The sequence below is a fragment of the Lissotriton helveticus genome, chromosome 5_1, assembly GCF_964261635.1.
Source record: "Lissotriton helveticus chromosome 5_1, aLisHel1.1, whole genome shotgun sequence".
NCBI classification, from domain to species: Eukaryota; Metazoa; Chordata; class Amphibia; order Caudata; family Salamandridae; genus Lissotriton; species Lissotriton helveticus.
In genome coordinates, this window is record NC_136065.1 from 1374846727 (window position 1) to 1374874141 (window position 27415).

Genomic DNA, 27415 nt, shown 5'->3' on the forward strand with positions numbered 1-27415 from the left:
CAGTAATACGGGACATAGTTGTGCCATAGTTAATCCGCAACAATTCCTCTCTATCTCTTGCCACCTGGATCCCCAGTTATCTGAAGTCTTCTTCACACCAAGCAATAGGGTAGTCTAAGTTGAATTTCACTGTAGCCGCTGTGAGGGGAACACGATTTCCCCCAATTTATCTGGATGCCAGAAAGTTCGCCAAAGCGAATAAACTCCCTGAGGATAGGGTTCAAATTATGACTGGGATCTTGGATGTAAAGAGTGATATCGTCTGCGTACATTGATATCAAAATCTGTCGCTGATTACAGTGCAACGCCCTGTCATTGTGATGTTGCCGCAATCTTGCCGCCAAGGGTTCCGTAGCAATGGCAAACAGCAGGGGACAAAGGGGGCACCCCTGCCTCGTGCCTCTTGTGATGGGGAATTCTTGTGACAACTTGCCATTAATAGTTACTTTGGCATCTCATACAGGAGTCTGATCCAGGATATAAATATATTCGAAAAAGCCCATTTGTTCCAGTACCTGGAACACATAGTCCCATTCCAGGGAATCAAAGGCTTTAGTGGCATCCAAGAAAATGGCCGCCATAGGTAAGTCCTCATGAATATTATTCATGATTGTAAAAAAAGTGCGCAGATTATGCGATGTGGCCCTATCAGGGACAAAGCCCGACTGATCTGGCAGAATCAGATTTGGCAAAATCAGATTCATGCGTGTCGCTATAAGCTTTGCAAGTATCTTCACGTCGCAGTTCAACAGCGACAGGGGCCTATAGGACTCACAACTAACTGCTGGCTTCCCAGGTTTCAGCAATGATGTGATAAGGGCCATGCGCATGGAAGGTGGGAGATGACCGACCTCTAAGGCATCCTCATATACTTCACGAAGTACCGGTGCCATAAAATCAATATACGTTTTATAGAACTCTATCGGGATCCCGTCCAGGCCAGTAACCTTGCCAGACTGCATTTTCATAATAGCATCACGCACTTCATCTATTTCAAATGGAGTACTTAAAAAGGTCCTTTGGGTATCGCTTAGCCATCCCAAGGTGATATCCTGCAAGTAGTCATGCAATTGAAGCTTCCCGGTCCTAGTGGTTGTATACAGTGCTGTATAGTGAGCAACAAAGGCATTAAGGATCTGTGTTGTATCCCTGTATACTAGCCCATCAGGTCCATCAATCTCTAGTATAGTGGTTGGCTGTCGTGTCAGTCTGATTGCTGCAGCTAGCGCCTTCCCTGGTCGTTCACCCTCGCCGTATCTACGAGCCGTCCAATGTCGGCCTCTAAGCTTGGACTCTCTTTTGGCTTCATCTGAGTACTCCGTAAGTTTCTCCCTGATTTGCGATAGTGTTAACCTGTCTGGGCCTCTCGTCAGCGTTCGTTCAAGCATTTTAAGCTCAGTTTCCAATCTAGTTAGTGTGGACATTATACTCTTAAGTACACCTGACCCCCTTCGCGATGCAGACTCCTCTCAGGGTCACCTTAAAGGCGTCCCAAATTGTCTCTACATCTCTAACAGAGTCCTTATTACGTGCAAAAAAGTCTAAGACCTCCTCTCGTAGCTCCTCCTGAAATACAGTGTCTAGGAGCATCGTAGCCTGCAGCCTCCAGGCTGATCTCGGCGGACCGAGGTCCTCAGCCCGTAACTTAATTTTCACAGATGAATGATCAGAGTAAGTCCTGGCCAGGTGTTGCGCTCGAATCAGCGTGGGGCAAAGCTGAGGGGAAATGAAGATGTAGTCTAATCTCGCCCAGGACCTAGCCTGCGCCGTGAATTGGGTGCCCTCTCGTGTAGTAGCATGAAGGTGTCTCAACGCATCAATCAGGGTATTTTCCTCGAGCAAGGTGAGCAGTTCAGTCCTAGCTTTAGTATAATGATGGGGGGCCGGGTGCGACCGGTCAATGGCGGGGTCATGTGTTACATTAAAATCACCACCCCATATTATGCGATCTGGACCTGTGCTCATGATATCGGCCCATAGATCAGTAAAGTAGGCTGGGTCATCAATGTTGGGTCCATAGGTACATATCATGGTAACCGCCATATGTCCCAGCCTCTCCCACATGATACAATATCGCCCCTGAGCGTCGTGTTTCCCACCCCCAAAATAAATGGTGTGTCCCTTTTATTAAGGATTGCGGTACCTCTAGCATAGGTCGAGTAAGAGGAAAAAACTGTATGAGCTGCCCACCTACTGGCGAAAGTGTGGTTGGTGTCTGGTTTAAAATGCGTTTCCTGTAGAAAGGCAACGTGCACAGCATGTCGGTCTAAATACGATAACACTTGTCTCCTTTTCCGCGGGTCTCCCAGCCCCCAAACATTCCATGTAACAACATTCAAATCAGTTCCTGCCATTAATCATATATGTCACATTGATATAGGAGTATGTTCGTCTGGCCTACAACAGAAAGCCACCTAATCAAAGCATGCCCTGAAATAGCGCCCAGGAATAGTACATAAGTGTTGATGTGTCCCAGCTTCCATGCAAAGCATTTGCCGTTGAAATGGTCAATACTCGAGTGTGTATGTTTCAAATGCACCAGAAGAACAACTTGAACCTCCCCACCCCCTCTCAGTCTGACCCGTAGTCCCTCCCAAGTCATCATAACAGTCATCCATGTCTTGCAGTCATCATGCAGCAAACCCCTCTCAACTCCACCCTCCGCCCACTGAAGCATCCCCAACTTGCCAGCATACATTACCCACCCACCTCCCCTATACCCAAGCAATGGAACAGTCCCATCCCAAAAGAATACCAAAAGCATTTCCCCAAACAAAACAGAAACAATATCGGGGTATACCCATAGGGGGACAATCTAAAGAGCAACACCAACACTGCCCCCTCTTCAAGCCCAAGGGCCTGTGCATTCGATAGGCTTGTCCGAAGGAGGCAGTGGGGCCTGGAATACGTTACCACTGGGCGAACAGCATTCAATCCGTGCTTACAGGCAGCATTTAGTCCCAGCTCCAGCATAACGCCGAAGTCCTTGGTTCAGCCCTGTGGCGTTTAGCCTAAGTTGACACCATACCAGTTACAAAAATCAGTCCTCCTCATCGTCAATTCGACCATCATCTAGTTGCGCTTTCCCGCGTCCATTACCTCCCCGGTGCGGTCTTTTAAGCGAGCGCAGGTAATCCTCGGCCTGCTGTGGGTTCGTAAAAAATCTTTGCTTTCCTTGGTGCGTCACACGGAGTTTTGCCGGATATATTAACGCATAGTCAATTTGTGCTACACGCAACTTTTTCTTCACATCTATGAATTTACGCCTTTCTGTCTGTACCATCGGAGTGAAATCCGGGAAGATTGAAAAGGACACTCCATTGTACACCAGGTTTTGCTTGGTGCGCGCTGCGCACAGTGCCACATCGTGGTCACGATAATTTAATAGTCTTGCGATGATGGGCCTAGGAGGTGCGCCCGGTTTTGGCCGGGATCCAAGAGAGTGCACGCTCCACAATCAATTGCGTGGAGAAAGACTCAGCGCCAATAGATGTCAGGAGCAACTTTTCAATGTAGTCTTCCATGCGCCCGGTGTCCGTGAATTCCGGAACGCCCGTGACGCGAATGTTATTGCGCCTACTGCGGCCCTCCAAATCCTCGTTCTTTGAGGCAATCACACGCAACAATTTCTCCATTCGAGCCAACTGGGTTGTGTGGCCGCAGTGGTGTCCTCGGTTTCCGAAATACGGTCGTAAGCTGCTCTTCGTGTTTATCTACTTTGTGCACCATTGCATCTAGCCTCGAGGACATGCGATCCACTTTATCAACGATTGTGGCAAATCCCTGTCTCATTTCCTGCAGGATATGCTTCATGTCATGGTCTGAGAATGATTCACCAGGGCCTGGTCTGCTAGCTCCTTCTGCTTCAGCATCTTCCGTATTCGCCTTAGGCCCTTTTTTCCCCGCAGTCTCAAAGTTGAGCTTGGGCTGCCTGGTGTCTGGTTTCCCCATGATATCGCCAACACTGGGAGGACCACAGCCAATGGTGTGTAGTCCGTCCGTAGTTTGCGCTAGAATTGATCAGGCAGCACACAGAAGGTTCCTCAATGGGCACCGGGTAGTTCTTCCTCCCAGGCCTCAGGTCAGCAGTGCTAGTCACGCTACCCTGTTGATATCCCGTCTCACATTGCCCCAACTGGGGGATCTTGTAAATAGCGTGCCAATTATGCCTTGCTATGTAATGTAGTGTCCCTCCAGAGGACTAGGTAAGTTTTCATGATCTGAGGCCTTTGTCTCGACAACCATGTTAAGCTGGGAGGCCGGGCAGCGCGCGGCAGAGCGGGAGGTTATGGCGCAGTCATCACAGTTTAGCCAACTTCTATCTAGGCGCAGGCCTCTCAGCACGCTCCGGATCCTTGTACGGCAAAAAACAGTGCCATATCACCACAGGTGGCACATATCAGCAGCGAGCACAGCATCCAGCGTTTGGCAGCGTTCCGGCAACGATACTTCAAGGAGCGAAAAGTAGCATAAAGCGGGCAGTCCAATCCTCCCACGCAGGCAGAGCAAGCGCTCCCACAGGCTAAGCTGGTTCGACCCTCCCATGCGTACAGGCAGGGGCGGGTAGTCGTCGCAGCGGTGGCAGCCGCCTTACCGCGCTCGGCATCCGGGTGTCAGGAGAATGACCAGCTTCCACGGGAGCGAAGAAGAATCCCTCCACCTCCAGGACACAGAAGCAAGAATGCGAAATATAACACACTCCTGTCTACTGTCCCCTAAAAGTATGAGGGAATTACCCAAGGAGTGTCCACCACTCTCCTAACACCGGGCTTCTCCTCCGCTCCCGCAGGCGCGATCAGTGCGGCCTATACGCCGCGTCGTGAGCCTCGGCCTCGCCTGCCGCAGTCAGCCGCTCTCCGCCACCAGCGCAGAAGCAGGGTCGGTCCCGGCAGCAGGTTCCGAGGCACGTATCTTCGGATTGCGGGGCAGGACACGCTTCAAATTTGCATCGGAGCTGGGCCAGCCTTTACTGCACACATATGTGCACTTAGTTGCTTGTTTCGTCCAGATTTAAAGGATATTTGACGGATATTAGATTCCAGGCAGCAGGAGCCTCACAAGGTGGCGGCCATACTGCTCGTGCGCTCTCTAGCGCCATGCATGCATGAGTAAATGTGCTTCCAGGGGAAGGGTTGGGTGTTCCAGGATGGCAATACCTTGGAAAATAGTTGAAAAGTACCCCCTAGGCACCCAGAGGTTTACTCCTTTCAGTAGCAAAAGCAAATATGTTTCCACAGTGGGGCTGGGTATGCCACCCCCCAAATGGTTGGGGTGCAAGGGAAAGCGGTTTCTTCAAAGAGGAATAAAATAGATACTAAATCATGTGTACTTGATAGGGGATGTTCGCATTAGAAAACATACATGTGCATCCTTGTTCACGAGACAGCAATTATCTTATGAACATGTGTAGCACCTACTTCCATTGGTGTGGCACTAAAGTGGTTTCTTCATCTGGAAGCCCTTTTTGTGCAACTCTGTACTTTGTGTCGATCAGCTTAGTATGTGTATTTTATTGTGTATGGTAGGAAGAGAGAGTTGTTAACCGTCTACTTTAGTAATGGTGTGAGCTGGTAAATGTTAAAGTGAAGGAGCCTGGCGACGTATGATGAAACCATGACTGAAATGTCTAATGGTGCTGTCAATTAGAAATTGATGGCATCCCTTAGGGCACACTTGTGTGGGGGTAATACTCCTCCATGTGGCGATGAAATGATATATGTTTAGTCTTGTAGAAGTTCAAAAATTATTTTCTGTTCATTGATGTTTGTTTCTCCACATCATCAATAAAGATTTTACTTTACAATTATTTCAACAGTGGCGTTTTCCAACTCCAATGCATTTCGGGTGCAAACCCTTAATCTGGGAGCATCTCTGAAAAAACGACATATGTAACATATTTGTCATGTCTATTTGTAACGGAGTGTAAATGGTTAGTATCCTGCTGGGAATGCCTAATATCTGGATGTGACGAACATTGTGCTCGATATCCCGGAAGGTGTCGTTTCAAGCTATGTTAACAAAATTATGGTTTAAAATCATGTGTATGCGTTAAACATAAGAGTTGTGGACGGGTAAGCATGCTTGGTAAACTTAAACAATGTGCCGATTAAAACTCAACAAATCATCGTGGGTTATTAGTTGGGTGCTCGTTAATGGTGACTGCGTGATACGTGTTTGGTAACCTGTGGTTACGGGGATTAACTACAGTTTTAATAAAGACGCCAGAACGGCTTTCAATACTGTGCAAACACGGGAATCGTGTTTGAGCGCTATAAGGGAATGGTGTTCAATATTACTTACTTGAATAAAACGCTGTGTGTTTTTGGTGTCCGTTCGTGAAGGAAGGTAGCCGTTTGCCGAGTGCGCGGTGTGGCGGGGAACCTCCAAACTGGAGTTGGCGGAAACGAGGAAAAAGAGGTGAACATGTACCTTTTTCCGGGTTCCCACTTCCATGAACCCCATTGTCTGGGTCATTCCTGTGCTGCTGCTACTTGACCACGAAGTTTAGCACCCCTGTTGTTGCCGGAATCTAAGGTGGGCTTCTGTGTCACTTGTCTCACTATGAATCGTGTGTTAACATTAGCTTTCGCCTTGTGTATTTTCACAGTGCTCTTACATACAATTTTTTTATGTGTCATGCATATGTGTTCATCTTACGACTTATCATGGCAAAATGAACATACCTGTAGTGAAACATAAAAAAATATTTATTTGGTGGAGGTGGTTGTGGGTGTTTTGCTTGCGGTGACTTTGGGTGTACATGCAATTGTGTGTGTAAGTTGTTGATGTGCAATGCTATATGCAAAATGAATGGCATTGCACATTACCTACATATACATATTGACAGATTCACAACATATATATATACTGAGATAATAGTACTTACCTCTCTCCACACCTCTAAGGCCTCACTCCGTCAGTACTTTGCCACAAGGAAACCGCTAGCACAACCGGAACATCTGAATTGACTTGGCGAAAACCCGTCGAGCTTGCAGCGACAGAGTACTCTTAGTCAGCTGAGAAGACAGCCGCGGCGGTGGGAACCAGCCTGTTGATGCCATATCTAAATACGGTGGGAAGGCCACTGTCAGCTTGATGGATTACTTGGAACCGCCTCCACAGGACGACAATAATCCCGCCAAGATCTAAATCAGGCCCAGAATTATTCCAACATTATTTTACACTCTGCTGGTGTAATATAAAATGTATAGTCGCACTTGTAAAGCATGTCATACGAGCACCTAAGGGAGATTTAATTATGCAAATTCCTTTGTGAATTAAAACAGATACTAAAGACTTAAGAAACTAATGTTTTATTAAAGCTTATTACTGTCCAGTTCTTGACACTTTTGGTTCAGTTTAGTAGTGTTTATCTTATTTTATGAGCTTTCAGAAAATGCAGTAGTCAGATAGTTGGAATTTGAGAGAAAGGGCAAGTAGTGTAAATACAATACTACAAAGTGGAGAGTAAATACATTAATGGATGTACCAATAGAGATTGTGGGAGTGTTGAAAGGCACCTGAGATGACTGTGTTCCTGTGCTTTAATACTCTCTCGTTTTATTTTAAGGAGATCTCGCTACTCTCAGGAGGACAGCACAGAAGTTTACTTTCCCTTTCGGTCTGACTCAGCCTCCTCCAGGAGGAGCCTCCAGATGACTGACAGTGTCGAGATTGAAGGGGATAGCAGCAATTTGATTGAAGGGTGAGAATTCTTCCATTGCAAATACCAATCACGTCACGTTGGCGGAGAAACATTTTCTCTAGGGCTGATATCACTGGTGATATTACATAGAGGTTGGCGAGCCAACAAAATAACAGTGAGAGTCCAGCCTGGCCTAAGCCAAGTGTTTGACTCAGCTCAGCCATGCACTAGCCAAGTCCTGAAAATGTTTGATATGTAAATGTACAACAAATGTGATGTAAAATATGATAAAATCTAGTAGCGGGTCCTGGAGGGAGTGCTGCCGGGCGGTGACGCAGGGCGGGGGAGGGCATGGTGGAGGGGGCGGGGGGGGTAGTAAACTCCGGATTATGGCCTACGTGAGGTAAGTATACAAATAAATATTGTAAAAAGAATGTTGTTGTGCGCTCTGCATTGCCAAATGTGATGCAGCGCCCGCAATGTAATTTGTTTTATTTACTTATTTGTATACACACCTCCGTTAGGCCATAATCCAGAGTTTACTACCCCCCAACCTGCGCCTCCCCCGCCCTGTGTCACCACCCGGCAACATTCCCTCCAGGAGCCGCTACTGATAAAATCTGTTCAAAATTAAAAACAGTGTATTTCTTTGACATGTGGAAGCTTTGACATTAATCTGTAACATTACAGCACTGCACTGACAAGTACGTGTTAAAGTGATAGTTTTTAAAACAAGAATTAAGAGGCAACACAATTGTCATGTAAACCCTGATGATGGCCCAGATTGTTATAGTACAACACTATAATGTATTAACTCAAATACAATAGGTTTATGTACAACTACTATTCTGCACTCACATATTTGAAAGTGTTTTCATGCGCAATAATGAAGGAAAAGGAGTTTTGTTTAAATAAAATATTTGCCTAAAATCACACAATTTAAACGGGAAAGCTGAGATTTATCCAGGTTTTCTGGTTCCACTTTGCACCACTCAGCCACTAAATGGGTATCTATCTGTCTTTTCTTATGTCATGGTTTTATTTGAACATCTTTGTGCATTTTTTTGCAGTTTTTATATAACGCAAACTTCACCCGAAGGTATTGGAGCTCTCTACATAAGCACCAGTTACATCACACAGGGCACCTTAATTTTTATAGGCATGGGGAGATTAAGTGATTTGCCCAGATCACAGGATGTTGAACTCGAACCTGGTTCCCCAGGTGCAAAGTCTGCAGCTTTGGCCGTATGGCCACATCCTGGGTAGAGGAGAAATGGTAGCCAGAGGAAACATGAAAAGTCGGCTCGTTATGTCCACGAGGTTCCAACAGGACCTCGAGCTGAGCCAAGGGCAGGCTATAGACTCGAGCATTGCTCGAGCTTTCAATGGCTCGCCCACCTCTAATATTCCACATCACGTACCCAGTGACATCAACAAGGCCACAGACAATTGTCCCTTTTTATCTGTTTGCTGACAGTGATAGACAAGCCGTGCTCTTTCAGTAATCACTACAGGGACATCAAGGTGATAATATTAATACTGCAGCCTCCAAATACAATCAGGGACAAAGAGTATATGTACTGCGAGTGAATGCAGTTTTTGGAGCTTTTATTCTTTTACATGCACTGATGACAGGTGAGTGGCTGCATCACGCATCACATTACCATTGACATTTTCAATGGTGTAGTTGAAGGTGCAAACAAATGTTGTTTCCCACATCTGTTTGTTGACACACAATATGCGCACTAACGGGCTACTCCAGGATGGGATCAGATGGACCTTGCATGGGTCATGGCCTTTCTTCACCATCTGTTCTATGCATGGATGTCTAGTTCAGTGGCGTAACGAAACTTGAGGGGCTCCCCTGCAAAACACATGGAGGGGGCCCCCCCGGCGGCCCGGCCCACCACCCACCACTTTGCCCACCGCCTAAAAATCTGGCATAGTTTGATTTGAAACCTCCAACATTTAAATGAAATGCCTCTAAATTAACTTTCTCAAAGTTCTAATGAGAAAGTGGGAAACCTTCTTAACATATAAGCTACGCCATTTGTAACAATAATGTCAAAAGCAGATTTAACTGAGGCAGCAATCAGAACAATGCCAAGGAGCTGTCTTACTGTCTCAGGAACTGCCTATGGCTGAAGAATAACGATGAAGGGTCTGAATTAGAATTGACATTAATGGACAATAACATGAAACGTTGAAAGACAAACCCAAACCTGCGATTCCATAAAAACTTGACTGACAAGCAGTGGTGGCTGGTGACATTTGAAAGTGGTGGGGTGTGAACTTTCTGTGGGAGAGCACCGTGGCGAGAGAACACAGCGAGCTTGCCCGAATAATTGAAGGAGGGTTCGGGGGGTTCTCCCCCCCCGAGATAATTTTGAAAAAAGAGCGGGTAAATGGTGCATTTTCAAGCAAATTTGAGAAGCAAGAAGGTTAATAAAGCAATTGTTAAAGTGCAGTTACAAGATTAACAAAGGGATGTCATATAACAACAACAAGGAAGCTCCTTTCAGTATAACCACAGATCTTCATAACAGACTTCAAGATACAATGCTAAGAACCTCACAGTTTTTTTTAAAACTGTAAACAACTAAACAAACAACTAAACAGGTCACAAACTTGCAGAATTCAAGACATAATGTTATGATTAACGTATTGTTCACTTCCTGTAGACAAAATCTAGAGAAGTAGTCACTCTGTTAATGTTTATATAGCGGGAATGCAACCCGAAAGTATTAGCGTGGCTGGCTTTACATGAGCGTGCCAGTAAGTACACACGGAGGAAACAATCGATATCAGTCAGTGTTCTCCCTCCAGTCCTCATACAAACAAAGTCAAGCACTGACAAGTGCAAGCAATACCATAAATAACACTGCATGTAGAATAAAACAAACCATATCAGCAAGTACCTAATGACAATCTATACAAACTGTAGTTGGTAAAGCAAAAGATAAGTGCATCGAGGGTGGAGGAAATAAATCATGTGCTGATCCTGCAACAAACTTCCAGTCTTATGATTAGGGTTGCTAGCTCATTATTTTGATTACCCACACAGGACAAAAATAAGCAGTCACCTAAAGCCGTATTTTTAGCACTTATCTGTGCATACTTCGAACAGCAAATATAAATAGAAAACACTTTTAATTGTGCTCTAGGCCTGCCTGAATGATCCATGACTTATAATTAAAGGGAACAAAGACAGAAAAGTCACATTACAAATGAATACATACATTTTTATTCATAACCCTATTTAGTGTCAAGACGAGGTCTTTCAGTGACTTTAAACAACACATGGCTGGCATTTTTCTTTTGGAAATCCTAGTTTATATTCCTTTTCATGAATTGCATTCTCACACTACAGCAGTAATTGTAAATTTCAAAAGTAAGGAATATCCAGAGTGGGGACCCTCTTTTTTTGGTCACAGCATGCCTAGGCTTTCGGGTGTCATCCTGCCTCAGTCCCATGGTTTGTGCTGCTTGTGTTCTCTAGTCATGCCTTGCCTATGCTCTCCTATTCCCACCTACCTGCACTCATTGGAGCTACCCTGGTTTTACAGATACTGTATCTTTCATGTTCGTCCATGGCATTACCATACATATGTCCCAAAAATCAACATGTCTATTCTCTCTCTCTCTCTCTCTCTTCCCCCTCTCTCCACCCCCCTAATGCTCTCTCGCCCCCCCTCTCTCTCTCCCTCTTGCCCCTTCTCTCTCCCTCTCTCTCTCTGCTACGCCTATCATGGTATCACCTTGCCTGTGTTACCACACCTTACTCTGGATTGCTCGCTGGCCCGAATGTCTGCATGTAGAAGCCCCCTGTTCTCACCACATTAAATGCTGTCCTTACCAATAGTTTGCGGAGTCTTACAGTCTCCCAAAGCGACTTCCTGTACTTTACTACCTCCGGTTATAAAGGTAGATATTGTCTCAGCAACTCCTGTTATCATCCAGCGTGCCCTTAAGTGTTCATAGATTGGCGACATCTGCTACACAGGTCCTGCTCAACTGTGCACAGCACACCCCGTTGAACTAAGTGAAAACTAACGGCGGCAAACTGCAGCAGCAGCACGCAACGCAACGCCGGCCATAATTTTGGGCAAGGCAGCCACAGGCTCTGTCATTGAGAGGCACACACTGGTTGCAGGCTGCAGCCCACCGACAGCCTCGAGCCTGCGTCCATGCCCCGCAGCCCAGGGGAGATTTAACTAGTTCAGCAGTAACACTACTGGCAGGCAGCTAAACGTGCGGCGCGCGCTGCAGCTTACACTTAAAAACAAATTATTGTTAACATGCGCTGCAGCCTCTGACTCAGCTTTCCAGGCCGCAAGGTGAGCTGCGGTGGTGGGTAATTACCGCGGAGGCGGGATGACCGCCCGCCTCCTCAGATTCCAGTCCTGGCCTGGCATATGTTAATTCGTCCAATACTCCCTGAAACCCATTTCTTACAGCTCTGACTTCTCTCAGCAGTGATCAAATGAACGTCAAAGCTGGTGTTCTGATGGACGCTCATTTGCCAACTTCCTTGTCTCTGGACTCTAGCATCACCGAGAACGGCTCTCCTGCACACACCTGCAGCTGCTGGGGAATAGTAGTCCCGCTGACGAGCTTCTCTCACTCACAGAGCCACTGTCAGCCAGCACTGCCTTGCTTTCACATTCAGGGCCATATGTAGGTAATTTCTATTTACTGATTCCTAACTACCGAATTTTACCGATTTGGTATTTAAGAATCAATAAATAGTATGTAGGTTAAAAATCTGTCATTTTTACCGATTCGGTAATATTCGTTATTACCAATTCGGTATTTACCGAATCGGTAATAAGGAATACCTTCCCATTCATTCCTATGGGCCTATAGGCCCATAGGAATGAATGGGAAGCCATTCACTATTACTGATTCGGTAAATACCGAACCGGTTATAGAGGGAGCATATTCAAGGGTGGCAGGGTGTCACATTGACACCCTGTTGCACCCCTGAATCGTGCATGTGTGCACATGTGGCGCACATACATGCCCTAAGGGCATGTATGTCTGCCACATGGCACATTTAATAAGCACAACATTGCTTTTTTAAAGGTATTCGATATTTACTCCCAACTTGTAGTTGGTGGTAAATAACGAATCCTTAAATCAAAAATGCACTCACTTGAGTGCTCCCTACATAGGATTTGAGAATTCGGTAATTTACCGATTTGGTAATTTACCGATTCCTTAAATTACTGAATCAGTAAATTACCGAATCCTTAAATCCAACCACCTACATTAGAAAAAGCTAAATACCGGTCGGTAACGGGAAATTTACCGATTTTCGGCCGTTACCGACCGGTATTAAGCTACCTACATATGGCCCTCAGAGTGGAGAGCACAACATGGCAGGGTTAGGGGTAAGAGAATGAGAGTGCAGCAGGATTCCAGATATATTTTGTTTATTGAGGACTGAGGCAGGGGTATTGCAGAGCAGTGGCGCCTGCCACATTTTAAAACGCATGGGGGCAGAACGCTTGGAGTTGTATATAAAGTGTGAGCGTGAGATTTATATCACTACTACTCTATTTGCACCCAAGCAGGCACACTACTAAACCTGCACTCACACAGACACTCAGACTGAGGCTCAGAGTCAGTTTGACAATCAACATGACTTACAAAATACTTTGTGTTCTATCTATGGATGGTTGAGAAACAACTGCCTAAATTTGAGCGCAGAAAAAATAGAAGTAGTAATCAATTATTTTCAAAGCCTCTAAGAAATCGCATCACACCTTTATTGAAATAACTACATTGGCTGCCAGTAAATAAAGGATCCTGTTCAAAATCTGTTGCCTGGTTTTTAAATCATTACATGGTATGGCAGCACAGTTTTTAGTGAGTGAACCCGTAGAATGTACACCCACACGTGCCTTACTTTCAAGCACAGTAACTGAGAAGTCTAGTATCCAGGAGTGGAGCAAGCAGGGGACAGTCAATATAAGGAGCATAGATTCTAAAGTCACCTGTATCAAAAGGGTGTAGCATCTGATGAAAGAAACATCTGTTTCCAATGGACCAAGTTTCTGTTATGCACTGCATCTGAATCTGACCGACACTGGTTTTGATGGGTATTGCTTACTGACACTTGTATCCACATAACTTCTTGCGACTGATGCAGCCCAAATAAGATTAGGTCTAGGGTGAGCCGGTCTCCTGTGATGCGCCCTGTGCAAATTCTGCAACTGGGGGTGAGTGGAAGTCCTGTGGTCCATGTGCCAATAGCGCCAGAAAGTGAACAACACGTTAATCATAACATTGTTTCTTGAATGCTGCAAGTTTGTGACCTGTTTAGTTGTTTATTTAGTTGTTTGCAGTTTAAATAAAAAAAATATGTGAGGTTCTCAGCATTGTATCTTGAAATCTGTTATGAAGCTCTGTGGTTATACTGAAAGCAGCTTCTATGTTGTTGTTATATGACATCCCTTTAATAATCTTATAACTGCATTTTCACAATTGCTTTATTAACCTGCGTGCTTCTCAAATTTGCTTGAAAATGCACCATTTACCCACTCTTTTTTCAAAATGATTTCTGGGTGGGGTGGGGGTGGGGGGACCCCGAACCCTCCATCAATTATTCAGGCAAGCTTGCTCACCACGGTGCTCTCCCACAGAACATTTACCCCTCACCACTTTCAATTGTCACCAGCCACCACTGACTGTCAGTCGAGTTTTTATGGATTCGCAGGTTTGGGTTTGTCTTTCAACGTTTCATGTTATTGTCCATTAATGTCAATTCTAATTCAAACCCTTCATAGTTATTTTTCAGCCATAGGCAGTTCCTGAGACAATAGGTCCGCTCCTTGCCATTGTTCTGATTGCAGCCTCAGTTAAATAATCTGCTTTTGACATTATTGTTACAAATGGCATAGCTTATATGTTAAGAAGGTTTCCCACTTTCACATTAGAACTTTGAGAAAGACAATATAGAGGCATTTCATTTGAATGTTGGAGGTTTTAAATCAAAATAGGCCAGATTTTTGGGCGGTGGGGCAAAGTGGTGGGTGGAGGGCCGGGCCGCCGAGGGGGGCCCTCCATGTGTTGTGCAGGGGGGCTCCCTCAAGTTTCGTTACGCCACTGCTGAGGCCTGACCTGGCTGCAGCTTCAGCCTTCAGAGGCAGTCGCGAGGGGGCAGCAGGACAGGGCAAGGCTAGCCGCTAGCCTAGCCAGGCAGGGGCTAGTACCACTATAATTAAATAGTGCTCGGCGGCCCGGCCCCACGGTGACGGTCCACTCCTTCAGTTGTGGTCTCGGGCTGGGCTGGGTCGGGTCCTCTGGAATGCCTCACCTCGTCACAAGTCCTGAGTCACGCGCACTTTTAGCTGCAATGCGCATGACAATAGCATTATGCCCCCACCCTGAAGACCGCACACACGCGTCAGTGGGCGGTGACAACTGCGTGTCTCCGCGCATGCGCACTATTTGATTTAATAGGGTTACCCTTTCTAAGAAAGTTGGCCGAGTTTGGTCTAGACTACTGGTCAAGGACTAGGAGGCTGCCCTGAAGAGGTGCCCGCCTATTCCCCATGATGACGCAGTGGTAGCTAACGAAGCCTTTGACAACTGGCTTAATTACACCTTAGATGCCACCCTCCCCAAAAAAGAGATGCGGCATCGGGAGGGTCATAATAAACAACCGTGGTACTCTGGAGAACTTAAGGAGCATAAACAACTGTGCAAACGAGCAGAAAGGAAGTGGAGAAAGGACTTTGCACCCGTGGCGAAAACTGAATATAAAGCATCCCTGAGATCGTATAAAAAATTACTGAAATCTACGCAAGCAGCATACTACCAGGGTAAAATCTCGGAAGCAGCTAATGCCCCCAGAGAGATTTTTGAAATCTTTCAATCTCTGGTCGCTACTCCTAGGGTTACTAGTCCTGCTCCGGACCCTCAGAAACACTGTGAGGACCTAGCTGTTTTCTTCGCGTCCAAGGTGTCTAACATTTACTCCAGCTTTGTGCCAACTCCATATATTCCAGACAAAATGGAGAGTGGTAATGAGAGCTCTGAGGGGGGAGCCCCTAACTTATTTGGAGATCTCAAAGCCTTCCTGCTGCTAGATCTCGTTACTGCGGAAAGTCTCCTTAATAATCTAAAATCGGGCTCTCCTCAGGATGTTGCTCCTCCGGCAGTTCTTAAGCAGGTATCGGAAACAGTATGCCCAGTGATAATGCAGGTCATTAACGCGTCTCTGGCCTCAGGAGTAGTATCCCCCAACTGGAAGAAGGCAAAGGTCCGGGCCCTGTTAAAAAAACCTAATCTGGACCCGGAAGATCTGGCTAATTATAGGCCTATTTCGCTGCTCCCGAGTCTCAGCTAAATAGCTGAAAAACACGTTAACCAGGCCCTCTCTTCATTTGTTGAGTCTACGGGCTCATTACATTCAACCCAGACTGGGTTCAGAGCCAAGCAAGGAACAGAGACAGCTTTGGTGGCGGTGGTGGAGGCAACTAGGGGTATTGTGGATTCGGGAGGCTGCGCTGCGGTGGTCCTATTGGACCTCAGTGCAGCCTTCGACACTGTAAACCACTCTCTCCTGCTGCACCAGCTACGTCTCGCAGGGGTTTCTGGATTGGCCCTTAAATGGCTCCATTCCTTTCTATCGGACAGATGCTTCTCCGTTTTTGAGGAAGAGGTGTCATCGAGCCAGCTGCAACTGAGTCACGGCGTTCCCCAGGGATCATCACTCAGCCCCACGTTGTTTAACATTTACATGAGACCTTTGGCTGAGGTGGTGCTTCCCTGGGGAATCCAGCTTGTCACCTACGCCGATGACACGCAGCTGGTCGTTTCTTTGGTGAGGGACGATGCCTTAGATCAGGGGATCAACAATCTGACCCCGTGTCTCACCAAAGTCCTTGAATGGATGACCTCGTCTTTTTTAAAGCTAAATGTGGCCAAAACGGACATTATGCTGTTGGGCTACAAAGCCCCAATCAACTTGGACCCCTGGTGGCCGCATTGTCTGGGATCTCCTCCGGTGCCTAAGACCAAAATAAAAAGCTTGGGGGTCTGGTTGGACTCCTCCTTGAGCTTCCAATACCAGGCCAAGAAGGTGGCCGCGACTTGCTACAGATTGATGCGAGTTCTTAAAAAAGTCCTAGATCTTCTTCCATTTGAGGCCAGACGCATATTGGTCCAGTCGTTGATTCTTTCGCGACTGGACTATGCAAATGCCGTCTATATGGGGGCACCAGCAGCTACCATAAAAATTCTGCAATCTGTGCAGAACTGTGCAGCTCGCTTGCTCATGAAAGTCCCCAAACGATGGGGGCGTGGCTACTCACGCGACCAGCATGGACGCCTCCGGGTAGAGCTCCGCGCTGAGCTCCCCTACCCGGTGCATTTATCCTGTCCAACGCAGGCTGCAGCCAACGGAAACTGCCGGCGCCGAAGTGGAGAGCAGTCGTCCGTCACCCCACCAACTTTGGGGAAGATCGGTGCACCCGGCCCGCACCGGGGGCGACCCTGAGCAGCAGCCGCGCACGCCGTCTCCACGCTCGGCGTGCGACTAGGAGAGCCCGGGGCTCCACATCTGCTACTGGGCCCGGAGGAGCAAAAACACAAAAAATCAACACAAAAAAACAGAGAAGGCCTGCACGGGACGCCGGCGGCGCTGGCCATTGCGTGCCGAGCCTCTCACCGGCCACTGCGGACATCGGACCTACGTCCGCCGGCGCCCCCGACACCCACGCACCTGAACAGCGCTGTGCCACTGCGTGGGGCTGGAGAGGGCGCTGGGACCCAAAGACAGTGGAGACGGCCCCCTCTGGGAAGCGGACCCCAGGACATGCGACCGACAAGGGTGAGAGGCGGAGACCTGGGCGGAGGAGAGGGCCGGGGCCGGGAGCGATGACGACCGCCCCTGGAGGCGGCTGCAACGAGGAGGCCCGACCGCCCGAGGCGGAGAGACGCCCGGAAGGGCCGAGCAGCGCCTGCGGTGCCACACTGACCCTGAACAAGACCAGCGCTCCGGACCTGCACCCAGCGAGCCGCACACACCGCCTCGACACCTGACGTGCGCCCAGGACAATCCGGGGCTCCACGCATACTGGTAGGCCCGTAGGGGAGGCCTACGCGACACGCCTGCGGCGCCGGCCGTGCTAACCGGCCGCATCACATAAGGCCTCTCACTGGTCACTGCGGCCACTGGACCCACACACGCTGCTGCCCTTGACGCTGCGAGACGCTGGCAAGGGAGCTGAGACCCGGAGGCCGCGGGGGCAGCCCCCCACCGAAGACGGCGATGGGCGACTAGTCCACACGCAGACCAGGAACGCCCCTAGCCTGCGGACAGCACGGACAGGCCGAGCGGCTAGTAGAGGTGAGCGACGTGGGCCTGGGCAGAGGAGGCGACTGGGGACGAAAGCACTGGCGACTGCCCTTGGTGTTACCATGCACGCCAGCCGACGGGCCGCGAAGAGGAAGCCCAACCGCCTGTGACAAGGGGTAGTCCAGACGCAACGGGTGCGCAAGCAAGGCACCCACAACGCCCCATTTACCAACAAACCCGCACGAGGTGCGCAAGGCCCCGGGGAGCTCCTGTCGAAATTGCGACACACCTAGGGATGAACATTGCATCCGCGCTCCACTCCCACGAAACAGCGTCTACCCACCAGAAACAGGGCGCTGTAATACTCAGGCGTTGAGACCCGGAGTCGGGAGGCTGCCTGCTCAACGTGACCTGCCTGGACATCCACAGATCTGAGCTGTGCCTCACCCCACTGGCACAGCCCTCACTGCTGTAGTAGTGCCCGCGCCCTGGCACAGATGTCTGCCGGGACCAGGACCCGAACCGGAACCAGTGGCTCCAATCCCAAAGGCAGGATGGATAAACCTGGGAAGAGCACTGACCCAGATCAGACGGCGGCGAAGCTAGACACCATGTTGGCGGCGATGGAACGGCTGGAGGAGTCCATCCAGCTGACGCGCACCTCATTAGCCACAAAAATAGACGGTGTAGTCATAGACCTGACACACCTGAAAGCAGACCACAAGAAGCTAGCGGACCGCACTGTGTCCCTGGAAAACGATGTGAAGGAACTCCGACCCCAGGCCAGCCACTCGACCAAACACATCCAAGACCTGCTGAACAGGGTGGACTTTTTGGAAGATAGAGCGGAAGATGCGGAAGTAGAGCGCGAAGGAACAACGTGCGCCTCGTAGGCATTCCGGAGAAATGGGAAGGGAAGAACCCGGAGGAGCACATGGAACCATGGCTGCGAGGCCTACTGCCAGAGGGATCGCTCTCCCCATACTTTGTGGTAGAACGCGCACACCGCGTCCCCACCAAACCACTGGCAACGGGCTCCAATCCGAGACCCATGCTGCTGCGAATATTGAATTACAGGGACAGGGACTCCATCCTGCAAGAAACGCGCAAGCTCCAAGAGATCAAGATTGAGAACGCGTCAGTGATGTTCTTCCCGGACTACACTATACAAGTACAGAGACGACGGCACGATTTCCTGGAGGTGAAAAAACGCCTAAGACAGCAGGGCCTGTAGTGTAGTTCCTATCTTCCCAATAGGCTCTGCGCATTGGAATAGTACCTACAGCAGTAAAGGCCTAGGCCAGACGTTAACTAGGTCTACTACTGTCGATACTAGACTTAATTTTTGGGTTTGCCAGCTAAGCTCAGAGTTCGCTAGAAACTTTCTCGAATGTTCAAGGAAGGATTAACTCCCCTGATTAGACAAGAAGGGATTTAGTTTCTGACAACCATAGAACATGACAACTTTGCTCTCCCCTAATCAAGAGTCAATCTCGAGAGTCGTGTGAGCACAAGGCAATTATTTTACTCAGTCAGTACGTGCATTCTTAGTCTCATCAGAATGTAGAGAAAAGGAAGAGACGGGCGTGTTCAATAAAAGATGTTATTTATTGATCAGTCTCTTTTCTCGTACAAGAGAAATTGATCGATATTATTGCAATACTTATTGTTAAGTAAAGTGCATACATTAGAAGCAATAGTATAAAATAATACTGTAAAAACATTGATATGGTTTCTGAGCCATATGATGTTTAAAATGATTAAAATATATTTACATACACATATACATTTGACTAAACGTACTCAACTGGTGTTTCTAAATACGCCTACCCCGTGTACCTGACCTAAGTCTAATGCGTGGGCGGGAATAGAAAGTTACAGTTTAAGTTAAGTTTGTTTTTGCCAAGTGAATAACTAAAGAATTCTCTGTGAGGGGTTATTCAGTTCTGTACCTGGAATTTAGGATGAATGAGGAATGGTATCTCTTTCTCTGCTCTCGATATTCCAGGCTGCCTGCGAGGGCTGCCCAGAAGCGCCGGTGCTGGGTCTCTCGGCTTGAGATAGCAGCGCGTCTCTCAGCGCGTCAGGAAGGCGGGGCTGTTGCCTTCGGGGTCTGCTTCTGCTCTCGGCTTCGGCAAGTATGGCTGCTCCGTCTTGTCACCACGCGTGTGTTTGCATAGGGCAAGGTCGGCAATATTTATACCTTAAAGGTGCCGGGATTGACGTAAGGATGGACATAGGTACGTCAATAAAGATGTCATACGACTTGCTCGTTAGCACATTCTTTACTAAAGTTCTCTGTGAAATCAAAACAATGGCCGCACGGATTATCCAGGTTGTCATAGGTTTGATTTGTTATGAGAACGTCGTATGCCTTATCAGGGGCTGGAGGAATGTCGCTTGTCTAATTAGATCTCAAGCGTTATGACCTAATCAGATAACACGTTCCTGTGCCGTAGTGTGACTGCGTCAGATAACGGTATCTGCATCATGGGGGTTTTCTTGCCTCATGGGCTGACTGTTAGTTAACTAGCTAGGTAGTTTAACCAGAATAGGGTCAGGAATAGGGGGATCGATTCAGAACCTATAGAAATACACGACACCCACTCCACGCTAACTATGGTCATATCTACTAATCTATGCATAGTATAACATAGTACAACATACTATAGAGTATAGTGTATACCTTACCACCCCAAAATACATAAATGCATTTTGAAATTTTCAAATATACTGAAAAATTGCAGTCATATATATTGTATGCACTTAAGCTATGAATTAAATGCAAAAATAAGCAAGCATTTTATGCATTATTGTTTTTTGGTATATGAGAAATACACATGAAATGGCTCTTAATATGGCTATACAGAAAGAAAAGTCGAAACCATTTCATCACATAATATATTTTGTGAACATACCAGCGGGCAGCTAAAGTCTATATAAAGTCTATAAAGTATCTAAAAATAGAAATCTTAGTTCTCTAGGAATAGTTTTCTTACTTTAAGCAGAAGATCAGTGTCCCGGGGAAAAAATATATAGAAAAATATTTTAAGGGCTTGCTGAAAAAAGTTGCTGTCCGTGAACTGGATTGTAATTGTTCATGTGACTTTATTTTTAAAGTTGAAGGCCGAATTCAGGGAACGCCGTGTGCGAGTTTACTCAAAAGTCTCTATTTCTGTTCCGGAGAGAACATCATATCATTCAGGCTTTCGAAAAAACTGTCAACAGCTTCATGGGAAAGTTCCTCTAAGTCGGAAATAGGGGTAACCATGCATTCGTGCGCATGATTGTCTCCATTGACATTCTGATTTGCATTGCTGACAGAAGGTCGTACCTGTTCGATGCTGCTTTCATCTTGAACTTCACTACTCTTCAATCGTAGTGGTGAAGATTCCAGGAATGCCGTCATCAGAATTGGCAGCCTTTGAGGGCAGCACAGTGCGTGAACCTTGGTAGGAACCAACAGTGTATCTGCATCCACCGGCGCATCCGATTGTAGCGTCAGACAGGTGTCTAACACGCATTCTTCTCCGCATAGCAGACACCTTAGTACAGGTAAAACACACCTTTGCCACATTGGTCGAAATGATAGAAACCAAGTCATGTTTAGGTCTCTAAGCCGGGAGAGTCCCAGGATTTTTGATATCCGGTCACGGTATCCAATGGCTAGGATCGTATCTTCCATTGTCGCGAGAGTTTGATCTGTGACATGGGTTGCCATAACGAAAAATAAGGACTAGGAATAGGATTCCTGCAATTAGTCCCAGGATCAGGGGAAGTCCGCCAAAAATCGAATGGACGAAATCTGGAAAAATACCCAGTATGGCTTTGAATGGTGTTAATGCCATCGAAAATACTGTCTTAAATACCTTTGAGACCCCAGTGGTATCAGAAATATTTAAGATTTCGCTCAGGATTTCCGCGAAATGTACGGGGGAATTAGTTGATAATAATGTATGTATCTCTGCAGTCGTCCTTGCGACTTGTAGATCATACGTTTCTTTAGATGACGTGAGCCTTGTAGGCGTCTGAAGAAGCACTGTTTTCATTCTGCTTAAAGTATCTATTCGAATAGAAGTAATTTTCAAACCGGGCCATGCCCTTGCCTCCCTGTCTGGAAAGGAGCTGGGGAATAAAGAACGTCCACAGCACTTGACCTTCGCCGTCGTAGTGACGAGATAAGGAGTCCCGGGCATAAGACTACAACATCTGCGGTCTACAATAAGAATGTAACTCCCATTATAGAGTCTTTGAAAGAATGGTTCTATTTCAGTTGCAGGTGCGCCTTGCTGGTGACATGAAAGGTTGTATGAATTCCCTTCACAGGCTCCGTGCAAACTAATACCGTTACACAGAAGCGTGCCGCTTAGTGACATAGCACAATTGTTGCCACTAAGAAACACTTTCTGTCCTTTGTTACTGACACATGCATGTGAATAGGGCAGGTTCCAAGTTGTTTTAAGGTACCCCTTTCCCAATTTCTCGTACATGCCAGCCTGTATATATTTTTGGCAGTATTGAAACCTGAAGGTTGAGATTGGAATATTTATGATTCCGTGGATTATCCATTCACTGACAGGTCGTTCTGACATTGTCATTGGTAATCTTTCTAGTTTTTCAATGCTCAAGATTGTATAATCAGCACCCTTCTGCGCCATACCGATTTGTCTATCAGTAAGGTTAAAGATTTGGAATAGTGACGTTGTGTTGATTAAACGCCAAGGCACGTAGCCTGAACGCAGATTTTGTAACGTCCAGCCAAGCTGTACAATAGAACGCAATTGTGACTGTCCATGTTGTAATAACAGTAAGTCTTGCGATAATATATCGATTGCTGAAGACACAATGCTGTCCAATGAAAAAATTCTGGAGGACAGAGTCATTAACCCATTGTCCACTACAGAAAGTGATTTTTCCAAATTAATACGATCAATTTCACGTATTCTCTCTGCTGTCTCAATTTGAGTAACCTTCCAGGCCTCATTGTATGCTGCATATACAGAGGCTGCTATGAAACGCTTATGACGCTGTTTGCGTGGTCCCAGTATGAAATCACGCAAGTCAGCACCATCAGTAAGTAAAGTTAGGTGTTGCTTAATTTCAGGCAGTGTGGAAGTTTGTAGCCATTGAAGGCATAATTTGCCCACACTGTAGGTTGTTATTATCCCTGGGTGATGTCTTTGGGGATATCTAGGGTCTGGCCTGGTCATTTTGAAACCCTGTGTTTTATTCAGGAATCTATCTTGACAGTTATTTGTATCTGTGGGCCAGATCAACCATTGTTTCCAATCAGGATGTGTTCTGTTTTGGTTAAGTATATGGTTTATGTCTATTTCTTCATCTGTTTCAGAGCTATTGCTAAACATTGTCGGTTTTGGAATAGACAGGTTATTTAAATCTTTGATTTTGGCTAAGCCAAGACAGGTGGTTTGTTGAACAGTGTCATTTAAAAATATCATTTGTTCTGGGATCATGCAGGCTCTAAACAAAGCTTCTAAACCCTGTACTTGCCATTCTTTTGTACCCCAAACACTTTTCAAATCAACATTTTTGTCCCAATAATCAAATCCAAAAGTATTCATTTTTTCAAAGAACGAATCAGAATAAATCAATTTTGTGTTGGTTATCATGGTTTTCATCCCTGTCTTGTTTGACAATTTGTAATAAAATGTTTCAGCCTTAGTTATGTTAAAACCTGAAAAATATGAATATTTGTCATAAACGGTTCTAGAGCTCCCTTTTGGAGGTGTAGCACAATGTTCCCATTGATTATAATTTAAAACATTTCTAGTTGGGGAGATTTATGCAAGAAATGATTACCATAATGGTTATAGCAATACATACTATCATAATTTGTAGAACCCTGCAAATAATCATGTTTTGTAAATTTAGCAGACATTACTAAGTCAGACATCATATTATTTATACTTTCAAAGTCCCAATCATCAGCAAATGAGTTTGGTTTTGCAAAATCACTCAAGGAGATCTTGATTTGGTGTGGATATTTCAGGATCTCGACCGGACCATAAATTTCATAGTCAGTGTTGTCCCAGGCTACCCCACCAGGTATTGGAATTGCTGGGAAGTTGGCTGAAGAAAGTTCTGAAGAAAGTTCTCGTTTCTTGACGTGTGAAGATGTGTGTGGTTTGAGGACCAAGTTGATGTTCTGACTTGCTGTGTCCATTTTAGCATATTTTCCCTCAATGAAGCGTCCCAAAGTAAATACCATGATGAGCCAAAGTATGAGGATAAATGCACCAAAACCCACCCAAAATTCAATCCATGGAGAAACCAGATATGTTTCTTTCAGTTGTTTCAAAAGTTCCTTAGCTTTGTCTTTAAAGGATTTTGATGATGGCTGTGTCTTTTGTTCACTGAAGCCGTCAGAGGAATCATCGAAGTTGATGAAGTAACCAGATGCAGTTCTGTCAATTGTTCCAATTGGTTCAGGATTTTTGTTTTTTGCATTTTCACTTGGTACTTCAGTATAGATTGGTGTCTCTCTGCTAAATGTCTTTATTTGGGTTTTCAGAGGTCTTAGTTCTATTGCATTGTTGCATAGTCCTTGTTGTTCTTCTGTAGGCGTTTCGAATGTGATGAGCCTCTTTGATAGGACCTCTGTACTGGTAGCAAACCTTGGTGTTCTGCTACTTATTGGGAGTCCACTTGGCCTACTGTTTGTTATCGGCCACATGTTGTGGTTTTACCAGGTCGATGGATACAACTCGGTTCTCCTTTTTTCCAGCAAGTGGCGGTAGTACAACTGATCTTGTCCCGTTGACAGACAAGACAGGAACTGCTTTTCTGTAAGAAGGCCCAAATTCCTTCTTTACCGCGATCTTCTCCCTGACTAGATCCCCGACTTTTGGAATCCAGACAGGTCTTGCTGGGACAGGTGGTGAATCTTCAGTGGTCGTTGGCTGTTGTTTCAACTGTATGTTGCTCAGGTCTTTTCTTGTTTTGTTTAAGTCCTGCAAAATAGCCAAACGGTCTTTGACATCAAAGGTTTTTTCTATTACCACTGAAGTCTGACTATCAAGGTCAGAGATCAACATCCTAGTTCCGAATAATAATTCGTACGGACTGAATCCCTTCAGAGAATTTCTTGGCAAGTTATTTAGACTACGTTGGACACTTATTAGATGTTTGACCCACCCAGCTCCCGAACCTAATATCCTTTCTATTATAGATTGCTTTCTGCCTTGGTTTTTTCTTTACACCGTCCCATACCCTCAGGAAGGAAGTGAGAAGATTCCCGCTGGGCTGTGCTCATTTGGCCATGTTTCCCCCCCAGGCTGGTTTGCTTGAGTGAAAGAAATGGTCGAACGTAGCATGCTCTTAGCGTATATGCCATTTAGACTTGCAAATCTTGTATAATAGTCCGGACGTCAGCCAAGTGCTGGTGATCTACATTATAAGTGGAAACTAGCCTGTATATGTTAATCGCAAGCCATTCTTTTTGCTGGTAATATTATCTGCCTTGATACGACGAGGTATTAAACTGCTTCTCTCCCCACTGCGATCTCTGTTGCAGTTTGGGCAGTTTTTTACAAACATGGTGTAGTGCAGGCTCATGCCTGGCCACCAGTACCGTGATTGTAATTCTTCCAGAGAATCTTTTAATTTAAGGTGTCTGTGACCCTCGCCCATGTGTGCGTCTGCGATTAACAAGTTTCTCCTGTCCATGTTTGGAATCACTCTATCCCCCACTCCAGGGATTCGAGCAAAAGGGACGGAGTTTGCATCGATTATGTATGTATAATTGAGTGGATAATTGATCGGTAACGCTGAGCAGTCGCCTTTTGATGACGTTTTCACCGCCAGCAATGTTTCGCCGTCAATGTATTTTAATGTACGCTTTTTTCGATCTACGGGAGCCGGTTTACTGGCTGCCGCTGCGGCTGTTTCAGCCAATGAATTCCCTACAACGTGAACGCCATCACGCTGGTGACTCAGTGAGTGTGTCACGTGAGTCTTTGGTAGTTCTTTTTTCAAAAGAGCTACTTGTTCCCAGAGCAGTCTCTGCTTTATTGGTGCATCTGTGTCATCTTTGTAACCGTTCTGAATCCATGTCTGCAAATCCTTGTTATAAGCTTTGACGCAGTAATATGAATCTGACACTATAAGTGTCGGGAATTCGCGATCCGCATTATCTAGCGCCATTTTCAAAGCTAATATTTCAGTTTGTTGTTCTGAATTGGTTTCTACTGAGTGTGTCTTTGTTAATAGAGGTTTTAGTTTACCTCCGCGCCACACTTCTTTTGTAATCTCACATGTGGGATTGTATGCATGTTCTCCCCAAACGGAGGGTTGAGCATGTCCGTCTGTATAGATTACACAGGCGTAATGTCATAGAGGCAGAATGTCGATTGGCAGAGGATACGTCTTTTCATATTTTAGATTTTTCAATTCTTCTAATTCTGGATCAAAGTAGTAGTATACTTTGTCCGTTGTGATTGAATTCACCCATTGTATCCATTCCGGATTCAATGTTGTTGTTGGTAAATTACACGGTGTTGTTAGTGCCTCGAAGGCTGATTCAGCTGTTCTGACTGTGATATGTCTACCGTCAGCTATGTCTTTTTCTCTAGCTATTGCGGTTTGAACTGCTTGAACAATTTTTCCTTTGTTGCTGAATCTCTGTTCAGCTTTTGTGTACAAGTGTGAATTGAATGCAATTGGTACCTTATCTCCCTCATTAGAGGTTAGGTATGTGAATCCGCATCTCCCTGGGATGACTCGGATCACAAGGTTGCGTGTATTATCACGGGTTTCTAATTTTGTTTTAATTAGCATGTCTGTTTGTAAGGATCTCAAAATTTCTGTGTGTGCTTGAGTCCAACTGGATCTTTTAAAGTCTGGTTTAATTAGATCATAAAGGGGTTTGACCCTTTCTGCGTAATTTGCAATATATGTTCTTCCGAAATTTAGGAAGCCTAGAATTGACTGTAGGTTTTTTAGTGTTTTAGGAGCTTGGATTACGGCACATTTCTCTAGGAAATTGTCTGCCAGGCTTTTACCTTCACTTGATAACTCATATCCTAAGAATAGGACCGTCAGATGGGCAATTCTGGACTTTTTAAAGTTGAATTTGTAACCCTCTGCAGCGAAACCAAGTATTATGGTGTTCACTCTTTTCAAGTGAGTTTCCAAGTCATCATCTGTTAAGTAAATGTCATCGACATAAGATAATGCTTCATCATCATATTGTTGTAGTAATTCTGTTACTCTCGCTGAGAATACCCCCGGGCTGTTCTTGTACCCCTGGGCTAACCGACAGAATTGTTTTTGAGTGCCATTTACTGAGAAAGCTGTTAAATATCTGCTCTCTGGTGCTATGTTTTGACAAAAGAATCCATTGGAGATGTCCAAGGTTGTTTTGTATTTTTTGCGCACTATGTTATTCATTAGTGCAGCACTGTGTGAGTTTTGCACTGCAAAAGTTTTGCAACATGTGTTAA

General features: G+C 46.0%; 1 protein-coding gene across 1 annotated transcript in view; it reads left to right on the top strand.

The window, feature by feature from the left end:
- LOC144753631 (uncharacterized) overlaps positions 1 to 27415 on the top strand; it is a 463125-nt gene that overhangs the window by 313124 nt on the left and 122586 nt on the right. Inside the window, exon 12 of the mRNA XM_078641257.1 lies at positions 7571 to 7705. Within this exon, the coding sequence (XP_078497383.1) occupies positions 7571 to 7705 (135 nt within the window). The remainder of the gene's footprint in view (positions 1 to 7570; positions 7706 to 27415) is intronic.